Source organism: Callorhinus ursinus, unplaced genomic scaffold (genome assembly GCF_003265705.2).
Source record: "Callorhinus ursinus isolate GAN/ISIS: 27379988/994484 unplaced genomic scaffold, GSC_fseal_2.0 scaffold6, whole genome shotgun sequence".
NCBI classification, from domain to species: domain Eukaryota; kingdom Metazoa; phylum Chordata; class Mammalia; order Carnivora; family Otariidae; genus Callorhinus; species Callorhinus ursinus.
The window spans coordinates 35,867,155-35,889,332 of record NW_027397068.1 but is presented as its reverse complement, the minus strand read 5'-3'; the positions used below and the strand labels follow the sequence as shown (position 1 = coordinate 35,889,332).

Sequence of the window (22,178 nt, the reverse complement as noted above, 5' to 3'; positions counted from 1 at the left end):
ACTGGAATGAGGATGCATGGATTTCTTGGAGTATATGTTTATTATCTGGATGAAGAAAGCAAATAAAGCATTGTGTGATATTTAATTTATGTTTCTAAATTGTTATCTTAACCTTTTGAAGATATTTTTGAGGAAACAATATAATTTTCCTCTTCTTTATGGCTTTCTTCTTTCTCATGGTTTATGAAGCAATAATACCCCTTGAACTCTGAAGGTCATGGTGAGAGAAGTTGAGGGGCTGTGAGTTATGCTGAACTCCACCCTCGTGGCTGAAAGAACATGGAAAGAGAATTATACCATTTATGCTGCTGTTGTTATCATGATGACTTCCGGGTGCTCTGCATGAAATCATGGCAACCGATAGCCAAAGGGGGAGGGGAGATCGTGCCATGACCATGACATTGCTATAGGGGTAGCATCACCACACATTTCTCTTCACATTCAATTTCAGTTATTTATGTAATAATCAGGAAATATGTTTGACATGATAGAGAATTCTGTTAAGCAGATGTAATCACTCATATCCTTCCATGGTATTTTTTAAATTATCGATAGTCTTTTACTTTATAAAGGAAATCTTAGGGTATAAGATGTGTACCTTAAAACATGTGTTTTCTGTGATATTTCTTTTAATTTCTTTTTCACCAAACAGCTTCAGAACCACCATTTATCATGGCTGTGAAAGAAGATGGTCTTTGGAGTAAGCCACTGAATAGCTTTGGCCCAGGAAAATTCTTATCCTCTGATATAGGAAATGTGTCAGGTAAACACCCAATCCTTGTTCACTTGGATGTCAGGTTTCTACATATAAGAATTCCTAAGCTCTTCAATACATCCAAAGAATTGAATGTTTTGGTATTAGGGCAATAATGAAAGGAAAAAAACATGGACTGAACTACACTGCCAGTGATGCCGTTAAGAAAATATCAGTTCTCCAGTATGGATGCTATTTATCATTTCACAAAATGTGAGGCTATTTATTGATTTATGCCCATTTCAGTAAGGCTTTGATATAGTTCTGTATTTGAACCTCTCAGTGTTAGCTCGAGATAACAGCCTATCTGGTTCCACTAACATAGCTACACTTAAGTAACTTACTATGTTTGCTATAAGACTGAAGCAAGGAATGGTTGCACAAAGTTCTAAGTAAAGTGGAAGAAATAATTTCTTGACAAAGAGGATTATTAAGTAATAAGTGGGTAATTTTGCCTAGAAGACCTTAGGATGAAGGAAAGTTTTCTTTGTGAGATGGTGCATCAGTGAGCTTGCCTGCAGATGACATCTTCTATAATTATGTAAATTATTTGTTAGATTTGCTGGGCCACTGAAAGTACAGCAGTATTTCTGACCAACGTAGGACTTGGACTTAGGAGGTAGTGTGGTCATAGTAGAAAGAATTATGCTTTGGAGTTGTCTTGAATCTGGGCTCCTACTGTTTTCATCTGCGAGGCCTTGGGCAGAATAGATAATCTCACTGAGTCTCAGGTTCACCAAGTCAAAAATGGGGATAATTCCTTTTTTCAACCTTTGTTATCAGATTTAAGTGTTATCTGTTAAGTGCCTGGGAAAATGTTTGGCAAAGAGGAGGGTCTCAGTGAATATTAATCCCTCTCCCTAGTCCCAGGGGTTGAGATGTTGAGAGAACATTATTGAAACATTCTTGACAGATCCCTGAAGTTCTAATGAATGTCATGTTAGTATGTACTCTAAAATTGTATGGAGGTGCATGTGTGATTTGTTGACTCACCACGTTTATGCTGGCATGCATGAGAAATAACTGCTACCAATTCACTTTGTTTTGAGACATGGATTGGTATAACAACAGCCTCTACTACAGCGACATGAAAGGTGATGTTTACGTGTGGCTGCTGAATGGGACGGATATCTCAGAAAATTATCACATATCCAACATTGCAGGAGCAGGGGCTTTAGCTTTCGATTGGCTGGGTCAATTTCTCTACTGGGCTGGAAAGACATATGTGGTAAGTTAAAGCTCAGCATTCTGGATGCTCTAGCACAATACCCACCCTCCAGTGACTTACATGTCATTTTCATGATTTTCTTTCATACTTGTATACCACCTATGTTGTTATTTAATATTTGTCCTCAAACCTACTTACTTTTTATTTAAAAGGGATTTATATGTGAAGGAAGCTTTATGTTGCTGTTTGGTATACTAGTTCTAGATTTTCAATATCTTAAATATATGAAAATGTTCACCTGAGGGTCAATGTCCTGGAGGAAGATGACACACTCCAAAGGCATGATTAAAGGAAACCCAATGAAGGGACTATTTTCAAAGGTGTGGAGAGGGCTAAGGAAAATGAGCAAAGGATGGTGAAGCATGCCCCGGGCTAGTAAGTGTGGGAGTGTATAACCACCTTCAGGCATATGAGGGCAAGGGGCTGTAGGGGAAGAATCTGGTGAGGGCTATACCTATAGAAGCTGCTGACATGAAACCCAGCCACTGTCAGAAAGTACGGTCTGCCAAGGAGTGACCTGGGGGTATAAGGACCCCAATCCTTCTTTCTTTCTGCCCTCCGATCTTCTGCCAGTGCTTCCATTGGCTGAATGTCACTGGATGCCAGAGAATGAGTCCGGTTGATGCAGTCTAGAGCACCAGGCTCCGGGCACACAGAGTCAGGTGGAGTGAGTGGAAAGTGTAGCTGGATGCAAAATGAAGACATCCTGCACATCTGTGTAGTGGTACACTTCTAAGAGAAGGATGGTTAATGATGAGAATACTGGTCTAACAGATCCAGAAATATGGTACTGGAATCATTTTCTAATCAGGAGGGCACTAATTGTCCATTCATTTATTCATTCAACAATCATTTATCTATTACCAATGTGTTGAGAGCCGTGAGGACAAGCATAGTAGGGAATATAAAGTAAATAGTAGACATGTATCTGTTTTAAAAAATTCAACTTTATGAGATACAATTCACATACAACAAAATTCACCCTTTTATTGTATAAAGTACACTGTTTTTTAGTATGTTCAGTGTTGTGTAAATCACTGCTACTCGTCCTTGTTCTTTTGATGAGATAAAATACCTATATACGATAATAGAAGAAGCATACAAAGCAATGTGTTTAGAGACAAAGCAATGTGGTATAGCTTGAATTCATAAGTGCCAATGTTATCCAGGTGGAATGGAGTTGAGTGGGGTAAATCTGAGAATACTCCCTGAAGTGGATTAGTTTAAAAATAGTTTTGAAGGAGGAAGTGGAAAAGCGGATGTAAAAAAACTGCTTTCAAGTATTTGCTCTATCTCTAACAAAACTGCTTAACTTCAGGAAAAATTACTCAGCTTCTTTGAACCCAGTTAACCTGTGATAGAAATCCTTCATAATGTTAGGGTTACAAAAGCTAATATTTTAAAGATAAAAATATACACTGCCTGATACATAATAGGTACGCGGTAATGGCAGTAATTAATATCAGAGAAATATACTGATAGAGATGAGCAAGGAGAGAGGTCATCATTTATCAGGATGTATACATCTCCTCAAGAGTCCAATGCAATGCATTCTTACCTGGCAGTGTTTCAATTGTCTGGTTGTATGATTAGGCAAAGTAAGTATTTTAACTCAAAATCAATTCGCCTCCCTTTTTTCTAGAGTCATGAAAAGAGATGAGCTCCACGAGGGTGTTCCCCATGACTATTATGCTCCCAAGGGTATGCACACTACCCAGCAGATAGTGCTAATAAATATTCATGCTTGGATGAATGCAGCAATTTACTAATGATTGCAAAAACCTACTCAGAAATAACCATGGCATGTGAAAATTATTAACCGACCGTATAATTATGTTTTATAGATACAAAGGCAGTCTCTGTTGACAGGGCACACAGACATTGTGACTCATGTGAAGTTGTTGGTGAATGACATGGTGGTGGATTCAATTGGAGGTTATCTCTATTGGACCACACTATACTCAGTGGAAAGCACCAGGCTAAATGGAGAAAGTTCCCTGGTACTACAGGCACAGCCTTGGATTTCTGGGAAAAAGGTGATGAATTAAAAATAAGATCTGATCATTTACTAATATTAAGTCGTGCTACTGTATAGTTATGACAATACTGTTTCTGGTAGAATCTGAAAGGAAGTACTGTCAGGATGTCGGTATAACCGAAATTTCTCTAAGTCTCATTTAATTGTCATAATGGATTAAATAAATTAAAATACAATATGGAGAATTTTGTAATTTGCTTTATCTTGAATGGACCCGCACTTAAAAGCATTTTAATTTCTGACTGTTTTTAGAGTCCTTAGGAATTGTATTGAATATTTTAGAGCTTCTTGTTGGGTAATAATTAGATGTTTTATTATTTTCCATCAATTTTGGGTACAGATTGCTTAGATGGTTTATTATATTCGATCAATTTTGGGTACTGACTGCTCTAAAAACTGTGTGACTCCTAGGCAAAGTATTTGACTTCTCTTTGTTTCCTTATCTGAAAAATGGGAATATTAGCAATTGTCCTACCTCTTAGGGTTGTTGCAAAGATTAAATGAGATAATTAATGGGAGGTACTGAGAATAGTTCCAGGCACATGGTAACCGCTCAATAGTTAAGTTCTTATCACCGTATCTAAATCTGAAAAACACACCTAATATAGGAATATATCTAAACACACGTTACTTTCATTTTCTTGATCCTCACATTCTAGAAGCAATACATATTTTTCTTGATCCTCAACTTCTAGAAACAGTACTTATATTCTTGAGACCCTGTAGTTATTCATCGAAATATCTGAATTTTGTGTTTCCTGATCATAACGGTAATATATGTTTGCTGTAGGAATTTAGAAATCACAGAAAATCATGAAAAAGAAGTAAGGCATTCATACTATTTCAACCTAAGATATGCCTTACAATTTTTCTTATTTTTTTAATCATTTTTTTTGTCTGCCAATAGAGGTAAAATACACATACTATAGATATGCCAGATCATTTGTAAACAAATTGTGAGTCACATGATCTCCAATTTCAGGATACGTGGGCTGTAATTCCTAGGGTATTTCAAAGACCTTATTTGCATATACAGATTATAGCACAGATATTTAAAAGAAATAAAGACTTATACACATACCCTGAGATTAATCATTCCTGTCAAATCATGAAAACATTCCTTAATTCTATTTTGGAGCCACTTGAGTCTGAATACAGGAAAGTATATTTTTTATGTCTCAATAGTAAGTGTTAGGGCAGAGCACTTTTATTTTTGTAAAAGCATATTAAAGTTAATATTATCTCAGGAGTAACTTTCTATCTATTTCTGGGGCTTTGTCAGTAATCTCCCTCACTGCTCCAATCTGGTCATTTGAGACATAATCACTCAGGAAAGTTCTGTAGTGGCGCTGGGGACTTTCCTGAAAATGAGTGAAAAATTGGATTACTCATCATGTTTGGGGAAACAAACCATTCCTTAAATCCCCACTCCAAATCCTCTCACGGGCTGGTGAGTGTTGCTGCTTGTACAAATCTGCGTTCTGGGTCCATGGTTTGATGTCTTACCCATCTGCTTCCATTAAAGCTAGTGGGTGTTTTGAAGGTAACGCATTTTGCACAGCGCAAAACTCTCCATTTCACTGTCATTCCTTCATATGTTACTCATGGATTTATCATGGAGTCATGAGATACTTTGCATTCAACAGGTATAATAAAGTAGTCAGCCAAATCCTTAGAGAAAGATCTGATTTTTATGTGATTCAAGGGGGGAATGCTGTGAGATGTTCCTCTAAAGTGAACAGATAGCCTTTGCCATATCCGATGGATTGGGTGGGCGCCTAGTACATAGTACATTTTACCACAGGATTAAACCTCAAGCTTTTAGTTTCGATCAAAGGGATTATTTCCAAGGCATGGGCGTTATTAGACATAACAATGGTTACCAAAGACTTACGGAACATCCTCTGGTTCTGTTTAAATAGGGGTCCAAATGACTGATGCAAAAGAATGCGGTAACCAACACCTGAATTTTACTTACAGCTCAAATAGTTTGTTGTATTCCAGAACAAGGAGTTGTAAAATATTCTTCTCTAAGAGATAAAAGAGCCTTCATAATTTGGAAAACTCGAGTGCATCTCATTATAAATAACCAAACAAGATTAACCCGATTTCACTTTAATTGAAACAATAGTCAATACATTTCTTTTAGCCTGAGGCAAGGCCGTGATACCACTCCCCAAGGGCTGGGGATTGCTAGAACAGTGTTTATTTATTTATTTATTTTTATTTTGAGGGAAAGGAGTAGGTTGAGTTTCCTTGAAGACAGAAGGCCGTGATGTATATGACAGCTGGAGCTTTTGCAGTGAATGTGCCTTTGTAGCAGGCCTTGGGGCACCTGTCAGCAAGAATTTTTAGTTCTTGGATAGCTTGCTGTATTCTTCTTGTACACTTTTCACTGGCTCATTATTTTTGTATGCTGCAGTGTCTCGTTAAAGATGTAGTCGTCAACTTTTTTTTAATGTTTTTTTTAAGATTTTATTTATTTATTTGAGAGAGAGAGAATGAGAGCCAGAGAGCATGAGAGGGAAGAGGGTCAGAGGGAGAAGCAGACTCCCCGCTGAGCAAGGAGCCTGACCCGGGACTCGATCCCTGGACTCGATCCCTGGACTCCAGGATCATGATCTGAGCCGAAGGCAGTCGCTTAACCAACTGAGCCACCCAGGCGCCCTGTAGTTGTCAACTTTAATCCTTGGTCCCTCTTAGCCTCTAGGTCTGCTCTAGAAACAGTCCATCACTGAGGTCAGACACCTGGCAATCTCAGCTTATTTGAAAATTACCTCTAACGCCAAAGAAAGCAAAAGTGTTCCTTTGGGTTGTAACTTCTACCCATGTAGTCTATGTCATAGGAGAAGCAGACTTTTCTCAGGCCTCACCTAGACAACCAGACATAAAGTTAAGACAGGCACTATAACAAGAAGACGAGGGAAGATTAGTAAGGAGTGGTTTTCAGGTGTTAGTTGGAAATAGAACTTCATATGTACATGACTCTATTTAACTATAACACATAAAAACCCGGTGTGTATTATATTTTTTTAAATGTGTCAGGACATTTTGGTTGTAATTAACAGAAAATATAATTTAAAATGGCTTAAGACATTGGTTCTCAAGCTTGATGACATATTAGAATTATCTGGAGAATTTGAAAACACACTGGAAACTGGGTTCCATCTCCAGAGATTATAATTTAATAGGAGGCACTCTGGGCATTGAGGGGGTTTAAAGAACTCAACAGGTGATTCTTTTTTTTTTTTTTAAGATTTATTTATTTATTTATTAGAAAGAGAGAGAATGAGAGAGAGCGAGCATATGAGAGGGGGGAGGGTCAGAGGGAGAAGCAGACTCCCTGCTGAGCAGGGAGCCCGATGCGGGACTCGATCCCGGGACTCCAGGATCATGACCTGAGCCGAAGGCAGTCGCTTAACCAACTGAGCCACCCAGGCGCCCTCAACAGGTGATTCTAATGTGCATCCATGTTTGAGAACAACAGATTTAAACAACAATGAAATTCATTGGCTGAGGCGGCCAGAGTCCAAAGTTATGGCTAGCTTTAGGCAAGGCTTGACACAGTGGCTCAAAGTTCCTGATTCAGTAGGACCTGAAATGTGGCTGAGAATTTGTGTTAAGTTTCCAGGTGATGCTGATGCTGCAGGTCCAAGAATCATACTCTGAGAACCACCAGAGTCCCTGCCTCTTGAGGATTTTTAGGAAACCAGTGTCTATAACCAAATTGCATAGCAACAGGCACACTCATGTAATTTTGATATTCAGTGAAAGGTAAAAATCACTGAGTTTATTATTCCAAAGAGGATATTAAAGAGAACTCTATAGCCTAAGTGTGACTTATTCACAAAGGGATCCTCCAAACATGTATTTGATTCCTTTTCTTACCTTATTTTCTATTTAGGTAATTGCTTTAACTTTAGACCTTAGCGATGGGCTCCTGTATTGGTTGGTTCAAGACAGTCAGTGTATTCACCTGTACGCAGCTGTTCTTCGGGGGCAGAGGTGAGTAATCACCCTTGAAAACAATTGGTTAAGAATGAGAATGACTTACCCCCTCGGTTATGTGATAATGCATGGAAATTCATTTATTCTTCCAATAAACATTTACTAATTACCCACTGTTTCTACAGACATTGTGCTTGTGGAGTAAGATAGGTTTGTAAACAACTACTTACAGTGGAATATGGTGAATCCTGTGATGGGGTAGAAAGAGTACGGTGAAGACACTGAGAAGAATGCTTCTCGAGAGCTCAGGAAATGGATAGATGTGTTTTTTCCTCTTCTTAACAAAGTAGAGTGTACATGATGGAGTTAGGCAGAAATCATCCTGTCTGGCACACATGAAAACTGGAGTGGAAAGAAGCACATGAATTATTCTCTCAATCTGTGTCCTCAAACTAAGCCCCCAGTTCTCTCGGCGTCACCATGTCTTCCGTAATAGTGCTGTTGGGGTTGTTTGTTTTTTTTTTTCCTAGTATTTTTCCTATACTTTTTTTTTTTTTTTACACATTTTTGCTTTTTAAAATTAATTGTAGGGCTGCCTGGGTGGCTCAGTTGTTAAGCGTTTGCCTTCGGTTCAGGTCATGATCCCAGGGTCCTGGGATCCAGCCCCACATCAGGCTCCTTGCTCAGTGGGGAGTCTGCTTCTCTCTTTGCCTGCCTCTCTCTCTCTCTAACAAATAAATAAATAAAATCTTTAAAAAAGATAAAATAAAATTAAGTGTAATATGCATAATACGAGATGCTCAGATTCTTCAGTATTCCAGTGTATCAGTTTCGACAAATACATCTTAAGACACAGACTCAGTTCCTTTGGTTAACTGGTATTCCGTCTCCATGGCTCAGTTTAGACACTGTTCTTTAGGAAGCACTTTTTTCTGACCAGACTCCAGTAGGTCTCCTTGTTAAGGAATCCACTCTACCTTTCTTCTTACAGTGATGTTCAGCAGTGTCTACCAGACTGCCTTTTCTCCTAGCCTGTGTATTCTATGAGGGCAGGGATTGTATTTGTCTTATTTACCACTGCATTCCTGGTGGCTAACACAGAAGCAGGCACAGAACATTTGTTGAATGAATGAGTAAATGAGTGAACCCTCAGCCTAGTAACCTCAGCTGACCTCTATACACAACGTCATAGCATCATGGAAGAGTTTGTCTTTTTATGACTTTTTTGTTGAGCTTTGATTTAAATCCAACGTCACTTATTGCTGAGGGCTGAAGGTTTAAAATTCCACATGGAAAGAAGCCCCATACTGACCTCCTGAAAGTGAAGAGGTTTTGCTGAAGTTGTGCTGTGAACATTGGAGGTCAAGAATTTTCTGATTAGCTCAGGAGATTTTTACAGGGGAGGAGTCTTCAGCTGGAAATGAGGGGCAATCCAAGCCAGTAAGAGCTAAGGGATATCCAGTCTCACCCCATGGGGAAATCCTCTGCCCTGGAGACTATTTGGGGAATGTTGAAACGAACAACCTGGTGAGCAAAACTAACACAAACAGGTTCACAGGATACAGGCTGCAGGAGCTCTGTGGGTGGTCCAGAAGAGGCTAGCCTCTTCAGACCACATGCATCCTGCCTGGTGAGGTTCCTTCCATTTGGAATTTGGTTTTATGCATTTCACAAGGTTACTGGAAAGTTCTAATGAGAAATAGAAATAACAAGGTGTAAAATTAGACAAGTGGGTGAAAGTCCAAAAGGCAAATCAGATACTGTCTTCAGAACCGTGTTGGTGTGAATAGAGTATTTTACTAGAAAAAGGATGATGGGAATAGTCTTCGTGAATATACTTCTTTACAAGGTTCCCAATTTCCAGTTATGGTCCTCTTAGAGCGAATAGTTTCAGTTTTGTCAAGGAGGTATTATGAAATTTACAAATCAAAATTTTTATGTATTTTCATTTTAAATGCCATACTTCATACTTTTCTAAAGAGGGACATGTCAACACTCTAAAAAGCTTCAGAGAAATCATCAAAAAAAAAGTCAAACCACTGCTTCAAAAGGCTGAACATCATTGAGATAGTTTCTATTTATTGAGTACTAGGCAACTGGAGTAATTTGAGAAACCACTAAGTGGATTTTTTAAATAAAAATCATTGTAAAATTCTGTCATCAAGAAAAAACTATAAAATCAGTTTAAGTAATAGTCTGTTAACTTGAATCCCCCAGTCTGAAAAGAAGCATTTTAAATAACCTGAAGAGCTTAATAAGTATCATTGAAGCAACAGTTGTGAGTAGTATAAAGTGAAGGACCAAACAGGCTAGAATGATGAATGGCAAATAGGGAAGGTGACTAACCAAGTATAGGAGGGAGGCACGGCTCAGTGAGGAGAAAGCAGTCAATATTCAGGGTACTTCCAAGAATCAAAAGTATTAAAATCTGTGTATCCTTTTGCCATTGCAATATCACTTTAAGAAGAAAAGTCCTAGAAAATTTGCTTTAGGTATACTTTAACAAAAATGTAAAAAATCAACTTTCTATGGAACCAAAAATAGCAATGATTATTGATAATGTTCTATTGTTATCATTGATAATGATTTTTGTTCTTGTATACACAAACACACACTCTCACAAACACATAATCTCTCCAGTACTGGCATGTACCAGCCCTCCCCCCTCCCCACTTTAGGTACACATGGTAATTGGTGTCATGTCTTCACAGCTCTGGGGAGACCGACATCACAGAATTTGCAGCCTGGAGTACTTCGGAAATTTCCCAAAATACACTGATGTACTATAGTGGTCGACTCTTCTGGATCAATGGCTTTAGGATTATCACAGCTCAGGAAATAAGTCAGAGAGCCAGTGTCTCTGTTTTGGAACCAGCCAAATTTAATCAGTTCACGATTATTCAGACGTCCCTCAAGCCTCTGCCAGGTACAAGATTTTATTCCTGCTTACCCTCTCTCCTCCAAACTTTTTGTTAAACAAATGTTTGGTGGGATTTTTTTCTTAACAATTATGTTTTTAAAAGAAAAAGGCTTTAGTAGTTTCCATTGGTTTGCTTGCAGTCAGTTTACTCTTAACCCAAATTTGCAGCATGTAACAGTCAGAAAAAGAAAAATTTCAGGATATATTAAAGGAAAGGGAAACTTTGTTTTGGTCCCAATTATTAGTAATTTCTATTAATGTTCCATGTTTTCTCTGATGATTGAGAATCTTAAATTCTTTCCCCCTCTATTCTTTCTTTTCATCCCATAGGCAACTTTTCCATTACCCCCAAGGTCATCCCAGATTCTGTTCAAGAGTCTTCATTTAGAATCGAAGGGAATGCTTCAAGTTTTCAAATCCTGTGGAATGCTCCCCCTGCAGTGGATTGGGGTGTAATTTTCTACAGTGTGGAATTCAGTTCTCATTCTAAGGTATAGTGTTGGTTCTAGTAGCTTCCATTTTTCAAGCAGTCTGTACCATCTGCATCAGCCCTGCCTGCACTGATTTGTGCTTCCTTCATTTAGCCAAGCCCGTCTATTTCCTTTGTTGTTCCCACAGCATTTGGTTATTAAGATTTTTCCTAAGAATCCTTGTTTATAGCCAGTCTCTGACCATTTTGTGGTTAGTGGTAACAACTGGTTTGTTAGATACATTTTAACTGGTTTATGTGGAGCCACATGGACCTTACCAACATTAGCATTTCCAAAATTGCACATTTTGACTTTACATGTGAACCAGAGTTTGGGATTTTAGTTAATCAGGAGTAAAGGATTTTATGATTCCCTTACTAAGAAAATAATGTTTTGTTCTTATATTTTAGTTCCTGGCTAGTGAACAACAGCTTTTACCTGTATTTACTGTGGAAGGGCTGGAGCCTTATGCCTTCTTTAATCTCTCTGTCACTCCTTATACGTACTGGGGAAAAGGCCCCAAAACAGCTCTGTCACTTCGAGCACCTGAAACAGGTACATGGGTCAAAATCCCTTCTACAAAAGGCAGAACCTCACTTTCCATGATCTAGAATAAATAGCTAATAATTTTTTTAAAAATAACTGTCAGTTTTGTAGATGTGTTTAGATTCAAGACCCTTTCAATGACTTTTCGGAGATAAGAATAGCACCATTAAAATAAATTTGCATAATTTATTCCAAAAGCATATTTCAAGGATTTCTTAGAGACTGTCTCACTTGATTATCATAATATATCTGATGCAGAAACCTGTTTCAGGAAATTTGTGAAAGCCTTGATAAGGAAAATGGGAATATAACAGCAGAGACAATTTCATGGAAGGCAGGCATGTCGGTAGATGTTCCCACGATGGCAGCTCAGAATCTTCCGTAGGTGAATAACTGATGTCTAAATTTAACGTTTCTCTTTGGTATATATATTTTAAAAAGGATACTAGTCATATCTTTACATGCATATTGCTATAAAATGTGCAAAGCACATTTATATGTATCACTCCTTTATTAAACATTTATTGCAACTTATCATGTGTCAGAAATATCATTTCATCCTTTCATTTGACCCTCACCCTGCTCTGAGGAAGGTAGGACAGGTGTTACTCTCTCATCTATGCAAATGAGAAAGCAGACGCCCAGTGGCTGCCCAATGTCACATAGCCAATTAAGTGGCAGGGCTGGGACTTAATCCAGACTTTTCGCTGTAGTTTGATCAAATCTCCATTCAGTCATTTCTGCAAATGGTGGCCAAGGATAGTATCATATTGATTTATTTAATATCAACTTATTGGCACAGGACCCGGCAGGTGTTGGGGGCTCAGTAAGCGTAGACATCCATTCACCACTGTGGTTTTTTAACTGCTAAGATTCTTTCAATGATCTTTATCCATGAGTCTCATAACAGGAACATAGTGGAGCCTGGGCAGGTTCTGGAGCAGTTAGCATTTGGATCCAGGTATGCTCTCTTTGAGATTGTCTTGGGATGTCAGCTGTGGTCAGATTCTTCTGTGGAAATGGCTTTGTCTGCATCTGTCAGGGGATGCACTGGGGACTAGAGTCATCAGCACTCTGCTGGATATTGGGGACAATAAAATAAAAAGAAAAGAAAAGATCTGGCCTTTGCCTTCAGGAAATTTACAGTATAGTCGGGAAATTATTCCAATTGACAAATCTTTATTAAGCATTTCCTGTGTGCCAGTCCTATACTAGATTTGAGGGGATTTAACAAAGAATAAGAACATGTGCTTTCTCTCATGGAGCTCATAAAACAGTAGAGATAAACACATGCTTCCAACGGTAGTAGAAATGAGGCCGTGGGAACTGAGTTGCAATGACATAGAGCGAATAGACAAGACGGAAAGCTTCATTTATACCAAGCAGCCCCCGCACTCTTAGGAGAGCGCAGTGCTCGTGGACTGGTATGGCTGCTGAAGGCCTTTGGGAAGGGCGAATTCTAGCTGGGCTCTGAGGAATGATGCAAGAAAAGGTATCCCATGTGAGCACAGCATAAGCAGGCCTGGAGACTGTATTATGATGTGAGTGTTGAACATCAAGCAGCAATGCGATTAGAGTGGGGGGGGGCTTATAGAGGAGTCTGAAGAAAGGAGACAGGTATCTTGGATGAAATGACATAGACATCAGGCAGAGGAATTTCTCTTGATTAAGAGGAAGAGAAATTCGTTGAAGGACTGGGAGAGACTAAATTGCTTGGTTTGACTCTAGGATTAATGGTAACCACAAACCATACTCCTGGGGGGTACTCCCTGATGGGGAGGGCTCAAGGTGAGAGTGCCTGGATCCGTGATATGCTTCATGTTATATCCTGAACTGGCTGAAGGCTGGACCAAGTTCCTGCCTTGCTTCCTGTGACAGCCATTTCCACCACCAGCTGAATCACTGTGTCAGGATGAGAGTAAATATTGTATTTTTTTTTAAGACTTATTTATTTATTTGAGAGAGAGAATACCTGAGAGTGGGGAGGGTCAGAGGGAGAAGCAGACTCCTCGCTGAGCAGGGAGCCCAATGCGGGACTCGATCCTGGGACTCCAGGATCATGACCTGAGCCGAAGGCAGTCGCCCAACCAACTGAGCCACCCAGGTGTCCCTAAATATTGTATTTTGTAAGGAGAACCAGCCACCCTCCATCTGTACAGGGCATAGATGAGAAAGATGGACCCAAGTTCTGGCAAGAAGGATTTGGGTTGAAGATAAGAAAGATTTGCTGAAATATCAGGATAGATTCCTGAAGAAATCTGTGGAATAGTCTCTCCTGAAGATCTTTAGGAACAAGATAGATACACTTCAATGGTCTGGAATGAGAAGTACTTATTACTAACTTTCTCCACACCCTCACCATGAATGGTAAAAAGTCAACCTTTTATTCTTGTCTACCCTATCTGTGTCTCTGCTTTGCAGTTCCGTCGGCACCACAGAACCCTAGGATATTTGTATTACCAAATGGAAAATACCGTAACCAGAATGAAGTTGTGGTGGAATTTCGATGGAATAAGCCTAAGCATGAAAATGGTGTGTTTACAAGATTTGAAATTTTCTACCAAATATCCAACCAGACAGACACAAATGAAACTTTTGAAGACTGGATCGCTATCAATGGGGCTCCCCCGGAGATGTCTTTTCAGCTTGAACGCATGAGTCCTGGGTACACAGTCGCCTTCCAGGTGAGAGTGAAAACAGGGAAATGACGGGGGTCTCAACAGTGCAAACAGAAGGTTGATTAAAAGACTGGGTTAAGAATTCGGCCATTGTGTCAATAATTTGAGGTCCACTGTGATCACGGAAGTCAACTGGGTATCAAGGAGACAGAGGGGAGAGGGGACAGCTAAGGTAAAGGACATCTTGACAACTTTCTGGCTTTCAGACTCAGAACAGACCATTATTTTTTCCCGTGATCACTATAGGCCATGTACCACGGAAGATGCTTTTATATTCCTTATCTCATTTGATCCTCTTACCGTCTGTGTAGAAAAAGCCATGTCCCTGGGTTATCAGTGAGTTACTAATGCTGCATGGCTAGGAAGTGCTGTGCTATAGTCCAACTTCTAGAGTCCTTTCCACCAGATCACATCACTACTGTGAATCCTCTGGATGCCCCAACTTGGAGCTACCAATGGAAATAAAAACTGAGGGGCTAGGTAGTTGACATCTCAAAGTTACTGTCTGGCAACGGATAGAGGAGAAAGTGAGAGAGAATAGGAGTCAAGAATAAAAAGCTACTGCCACCACATTTGTGCATTTTAACTTTAATGTGAAATAGCTTTCTACTTATGATAGACGGCTTGATGATTTTCATATCTTCATTAAATAGCAAGTTGGTGACAATGTTGTACACATTTAGAACCATTTTCCATCTCTTTTTTGGGAACATAAGGCTTTGGGGAATGTTTTAGAGATTTGAGCATCCTAAGGATCTATTTTCTTTTTGTAAAATCCTAATTTAATAATTATTTTGTTAATATATTAGGTCTACCTACATGAATCAGAAAAGCTGTACATAAAAGTTAAAGATAATACGCATTCCTATTTGTTAAGAATTATGTGTATTCTGGTTAAATAAATATCTTGGTTAATTTTATCTGTCTATATGTACATAGAGTTTCAGATCTCAGTCACCACAGGACCATGCAAAGTGATATGTATGGATATGCATGAGCTTCACTTAACATGGTCTTGTGCAAAAGTGAAGACATCTTGGTATATGTATGTACCATGATACACACACACACACACACACACACACCCCATATACAGATATTAGTATGTATAATATGGTAAAATATATTTAACACTAGAAGTATAATAAAAATAATCTAATGCTTTGTTGATCAAGAGGGCACCTGAGGATCTACCCTTTGGGTCCATCATTATGGATGTCAATTTTCTTGATAGGCTGTTGTACATATGCAAGGTTTGGAAATGGAAATAATTTACTTCACAATAAAAGACTTGTAATAAAAACTGTTTTTAAAAAGCTTTGGTACTAGGATGCAGGGCAGCACTGTGGGAAGAAAGTATACGACCCTCAGAAGACATGATTTTTATGCCGGTTTTTGCATGTGTCATTGTGGATGAGTTACTTATCTTTAATTGTGATTTTGTCCAGTTTCTGCTCTTAGTAGTCATGAGGATCAAAAGAGATAATGTATGTAAAAGTGGTTTGAGATGCACAACTTTTTTTCAAATATAAGTTTTAATGATTATTTTCCTTTTCTAAAAACCTCCTTTTTTAAAAGTATAGTAAGTTTAGTTTTTTAAGCTTCTAGTGGTTTATTTCACAGTAAGTGGAAGTTTACCATAATATGCATAGTTTTGTTTCTGTAAAATGTTCTACATAATTTAATTGTGAAAATAGCTAAAAACCTTTCTTAGAAATTCAGATCTTTTGCAGTGGAGATTTGTGCCATTACTTTGTACTCTTTTAGACAAAAACAACAACAACAATAAAAAACCACCAGCATGAATGTGAGGCAATATTTACCTCTTAGTGATTTGTTGCTTTATACTCGGATGGAAGTAACTATTTTGAAACTATTCAGTCAGAGAAAGACAAATACTATATAATTTCACTCATACGTGGAATTTAAGAACAAAACAGATTAACATAGGGGAAGGGGGAAAAAAAGAGGGAGGCAAAACATAAGAGACTCTTATCTACAGAGGACAGACTGAGAGTTGCCGGAGGGGAGGTGGGGGGATGGGCTACATGGGTGATGGGTACTAAGGAGGACACTCGTGATAAGCACCGGGTGTTGTATGTGAGTAATGGATCATTAAAGTCTACTCCTGGAACTAATATTACACTGTATGTTAACTCCCTAGGAATTTAAATAAAAATTTGAAAAAAAGAAACTTCATAATCGATATCAGAATTGTGAAATGAAGGCTTCAATAATCTATCAGTCTCAGAAAGTAATTATTATCATTGAGAACTCTGTTGAATGCAATTTTTTTGGTATCTTTTTCTTTCTTCAGGTTCGAGTCTTCACATCCAAAGGACCTGGACCATTTTCTGAAATAGTAAAGTCCAAAACATCAGGTATTTGTTACCTAAAACCTGTGCAAGAAACAGTGTTTTAAAAACATTCTTTTTTTTTTTTTTAAGGTTTTTTTTTATTTATTTATTTGACAGAGAGTTAGAGAGAAGAGCACAGCAGGGGGAATGGCAGAGGGAGAGGGAGAAGCAGGCTCTGCACTGAGCAGGGAGCCCGATGCGGGACTCGATCCCAGGACCCTGGGATCATGACCTGAGCCGAAGGCAGACGCTCAACCATCTGAGCCACCCAGGCGCCCTAAAAACATTCTTGACTGTTGGTATTCTCAGGGATATGAATGCTGTCTTTGAGCTAAAGTTAAAGTCGAATGACAAATTTTTATCATCACTGAACACACTTAAATAAACTTAAGCATAGGGCGCCTGGATAGTGTTGACTGAGACTGGACCGATAACTGAACCCAGAGGAAACCTATGGATTTCAGAATAGCCTTCTAGTGAATCAGGGAATTTTGCCAAACCAAAGTTTTTTTTTTTTCCCCTTATACATATTATAAGTGTTTTGTTCCTTATTTTCAGAAATCATCCCATTTCCATACCTCATAACTCTTTTTGACAGCAAGATAGCGTTATTAGATATGGATCAAAATCAAATTGTATGGACGTTTTCAACAGAAAGAGACATCAGTAGCATGGGCTACACAGCTGATGATGGAATGGGGTATTATGCTCAAGGAGACTCACTCTGCCTTCTGAACATGCACAACAGGTCCACTTCCGAGGTATTTCACTATGTAAATATTCTGGAGGGAAGGATGTGGATAATTTGCATATCATACTACCCTGTAATTAAAATGATTGGTCAGTGGTTGAGCCCTTAAGATAAGAATGGTGAAAAGGACAGATGTTGTATAATTATTTAGTCACAAATGAATAGAGATTAGATTTTGGGCAAATGTCATTCAGGATTAATTTAGTAAATAGGTATTTGGTATAAGGCACTGTGTTAGTTCCTGGGATGGAAGAAAAAAAAAAATCACAGTCCTTGAACAAACCCAGTCAGGTATTAGTCTAACACTAGGAAAACAGTCCTGTGTAGCTATTAAGAGGTGAGATTTGGGATCTGAAATTTAGAATTTAATTCTGGCTTCACCACTTACTAGATCTGACCATCAGAAAGTTATTTAACTACTGATTAGGTGGTATCTGGTCATATGACTCCTGTGAAGATTAAATGAGATAATCTAGGTGAAGCACTGAACATGATGCCAGGAATGTGGTGGCATTCACTGAATAGAGCGGACAGACAGAAGACAGCATTGTGCTATGCTGAGGGCAGGATGTGGTGGTATCACAGAAAATGGGTGATCAATCCAGGTTAGAGTGGTGGTGGTGGTGGTGGTAGAATGGAAAGACATGTTAGGTACAAAGAAGATGAGCCAGGTGAAAGTGGGAAAAGCTGTGGGGGTAGTAAGAGTAAAGATGGGGAAATGAGAGCCATACCACATTTAGGAGGCTCTAAATAGAGTGAGCTTGAAATGGAGATGGGGGTGAGGGTGAGAGAAGGGTAGGTGGTAAAGCTGGAGAAGTAGGCAGGAGCCTCAATATAATGGGCCTCCTTCACCATGCTAAGGTGTGGAATGCCAATCCTGAAGACCACATAAAGCCATTAAAGAAACTTAGGGGGTCATTCACATGATCAAGTTATGTTATAGAAAGACCTCTCTCTATAAGTGGTGTGAATTATGACTTAGAGAAGGTTAAGTCTTAGACAATTAGGAGGCTATCATAGAAACCCAGAGGAAATGTTAGGCAGGACATGAGAGGCAGTGAGATGAGAAAGGAGAGGACAAATCTGGGACATATTTAAAATGGGACTGATTCACGATGGGCAGTCATGATAGGAAGAAGTCGAGGATGAACCACATTTGTCAGGATTGCTCCTCAGGTGAGTGTTGGAAATCCATAAAAATATACTATGCAGGAGAAAGGAAGGTTTTGGGGGTGGAGTGATGAATTCTGTTTTCCGGGATCATTCATATGGAGATGTTCAGTAGTCAGTTTGAATCAGTAACTCAATGAGGGATCTTGCTACTGTTCTTGTAGCACTGGTCTATGAATTCTAGTTGAAGTCATGGTAGTTGAAATCAACCAAGAGAAAGAATACAATGTGGGAAGAGGACCAGTGTTACAATGGTACACAGTCCAGAGCTATTGAGATTTTTGGATTACAAAGAAGTGCAGTAAATAAGTAATATGGTAGATTACAGAAAAGTCCTCAAATTAAAAAAAAAATGACCACTGTCTCCTTGGCTGTGTTTTCTACCTATTGTTAAGATTTTCCGAGATACACTGGTTTTTGATATCACAATTATTACAATTGACTGGATTTCAAGGCATCTCTACTTTGTGCGAAAAGCATCACAAAATGGAATGCAAATATTTGATGTTGACCTTGAACACAAGGTGAAATACCCCAGAAAGCTGAAAATTTGTAATAGAAATTCAACAATAGTCTCTTTTTCAGTATATCCTCTTTTAAGGTATGTAAAGTATGAGTATCTGTTTCTGTTGTGATGAAATAGAGACATTTAATATAATATCTGGTTTAATATTAGAAGTCATTGATGGGAAAATAAGATACTTAGTGTTCTTGACTAGCTACATTAATTCATTGTAAGTAATTCTACACATAAATTATGAGCCCACAGCCACAAATTTGTAAATTTAAACCATACTGACAACTTGGCTAACCTAAAAGTTACAGTAATTACCAACAGGAAACCAAAGCAGATTTTTATACCAGTGGATTTCCTAATATCCTCGGATGATAAGGATGAGAAGGGGACTGAGACAGTGGCAAGAGATGAATAGGAGATAGGCTACATGTCAGGCACAGCGAAAGATATTCTGGGCTCAGCCATCTTTAATTAATGTCCTTGTAAGATGAGTTTTAAGGCCTCCATTCAGCAACTGAATAGCAGTTTCTCAGGCTGAAAGATATATTTTGTTTGTGCCATAAGCATGGTTAGAGTCTTGAAACTAGATGGTTAACCAGTATTGAGAACACAAACAAGCCTGAGAGGAGGGGGATTGAGATGGGTGTTGATGGAGAGCGTGCAAATATATGTCACATATACAGCCATTAATGACTCATTGCATATAGCACCTCAAGGTCATTTTAGCCCAAGGCTTTAATTGTAAACACAGTTATTGAGAAATCATGGGAAACTGCTACAGACTAGACTGCTTATGGCCACCTCCTTCTCAGAAGGTTATTGGACACTTGGACATGTTCTCTCAAAGGCTGTATTTGTCTCTCTAGTCATTAGGAATGATTAATCCTCATTGGAACCTAACATTTACAATGATATGTTTTACTCATTAAGCTGGAGGGTCTTTTTTTCCCCCTATAGTCGCCTGTATTGGACAGAAGTTTCCGATTTTGGCTCTCAGATGTTCTACTACAGTATTATCAACCAGACCTTGAGTCACATTCTTCCACCCATAGCTACAAACCATTCAAATGGAAGGAGTCAGTGTTTTTGTGGTGTTTCCCAATTTGAGTTTAGTGGAACAATGACGATTGATACCTCTGACCTAAAGAAACCGCAGATATATTTTGTCAAAGGGCAAGAGATCTGGGCCATGGATCTGGAAGGATGTCGGTGTTGGCAAGTTCTCACGGTGCCCACTCTGCTTGGTAAGACATCCATATGTGTACATAGATGCTCATTAGTAATGGCAGTCCCTCCTGTTCCATTAAAAATAGTATATTCAAAAGAATCTACACATGGTATTTGCTCTGGACCCTGCCAAATGTTCCTGTAGAATTTAAGTCAAGTTGTTTCCAGGAAAATTGTATAGACATTCACAAAATTTGTTGGATCTGTGGGTTTCTTTGTTGTTTTTGTTGTTATTTTATAATTAACAGTAGAGCTACAATTTATTGAGCTTAACTATATATTCTAAGCAAGCTACCAAATGTACTACCACATTTAATTTTCAAAGCACCTTGATGAAGTAGATGCTAGTGTCCTCATTTTGTGGATGAGGAAACTGAGGCTGAGAAAGATAAGGTACTTATCCAGAGGGCCATGATTGGTGGAGGAGTTGGGGTTTGAAGCTGGGCCTGACTATAGCATCCATGATCTTACTACCAGCAGCCTACTTTGCTTCTGTTGTGATGGTCCCATTGATTCCATATTCAGCATAAGTTGGTCGATATTTGACAGGTCTATTTGTGAAATGCACATGCTTGTGGAGGAAATACTTAAATGTCCGAGAGGATTTGGAGGTCTTCTAATTAGGAGTAACTGCAATAGGAAAAAAATGCACTCTAAATACCTCCATGTATTCTTTAAAAAAAAAATCATTTTATTTATTTATTTGAGAGAGAGAGAGAATTTGCATGAGAGGGGATGGGAGGGACAGAGGAGGGGAGGGAGGGGAGGGACAAGCAGACTCTGCACTCAGCCTGAAGCCCTACTCCGGGCTGGATCTCACGACCCTGAGATCATGACCTGAGCCGAAATCGAGAGTTGGACTGACTCCTAACCAGCTGAGCCACCCAGGAGCCCCTACTCCCATATATTCTTTTTTTTTTTTTAAAGATTTATTTATTTGACAGAGAGAGAGAGAGAGACAGCAGTGAGAGAGGGAACATAAGCAGGTGGAGTGGGAGAGGGCGAAGCAGGCTTCCCGCCGAGCAGGGAGCCCGATGCGGGGCTCCATCCCAGGACCCTGGGTTCATGACCCGAGCCGAAGGCAGACGTTTCATGACTGAGCCACCCAGGCACCCCTACTCTCAAATATTCTTAAGAGTCTACTCCTCACTGTCCAATGTAGTAACCAACAGTCACATGTGATTTAAGTTCAAACTAACTAAAAATAACTGAAATTAAAAATTTAATTCTGCAGTCACATGAGCCACATTTTAAGTGCTTCAAAACCACATGGTTATTGTGTTGGGCAGCATGGATATAAAATATTTCCATCATCACAAGTGCTATTGGACATTACTGGTCTATATAGTAAAGTTTTGAAATTGCAAATGAGTGTGTATATGTGTGTCTGTGTTATAACTGCACATATGGTTTTGTTGACATGTTACCTAGAGCCTTTTAGAAACAATTCCAATATACATTCAATGGGCTTTAGAAATAATCTTTTGAACTTCTCAGGAGAATTACTTGTTTCTGTTCAATCTGTGACAAAGACTTTTCCTTGATCAAACATTAGGCTCCTCCAAAATCTTTCC

The 22,178-nt window shown here is 38.9% G+C and overlaps 1 protein-coding gene across 8 annotated transcripts in view; it reads left to right on the top strand.

Annotated features, from left to right (window-relative positions):
* The window catches only part of ROS1 (ROS proto-oncogene 1, receptor tyrosine kinase), a 108,591-nt gene that overhangs the window by 36,031 nt on the left and 50,382 nt on the right, over positions 1 to 22,178 (top strand). For all 8 annotated transcript variants that reach the window (XR_012378542.1, XR_012378543.1, XM_073893830.1 and 5 more), the window contains 12 exons: positions 653 to 763; positions 1,804 to 1,982; positions 3,827 to 4,018; positions 7,925 to 8,025; positions 10,680 to 10,894; positions 11,219 to 11,379; positions 11,769 to 11,913; positions 14,326 to 14,588; positions 16,900 to 16,963; positions 17,498 to 17,700; positions 19,256 to 19,461; positions 20,335 to 20,621. Coding sequence is in view for 6 of the 8 variants with exons in the window: in XM_073893830.1 (XP_073749931.1) it covers positions 653 to 763; positions 1,804 to 1,982; positions 3,827 to 4,018; positions 7,925 to 8,025; positions 10,680 to 10,894; positions 11,219 to 11,379; positions 11,769 to 11,913; positions 14,326 to 14,588; positions 16,900 to 16,963; positions 17,498 to 17,700; positions 19,256 to 19,461; positions 20,335 to 20,621 (2,127 nt within the window). In the remaining 2 variants the exon portion in view is untranslated. The remainder of the gene's footprint in view (positions 1 to 652; positions 764 to 1,803; positions 1,983 to 3,826; positions 4,019 to 7,924; positions 8,026 to 10,679; positions 10,895 to 11,218; positions 11,380 to 11,768; positions 11,914 to 14,325; positions 14,589 to 16,899; positions 16,964 to 17,497; positions 17,701 to 19,255; positions 19,462 to 20,334; positions 20,622 to 22,178) is intronic.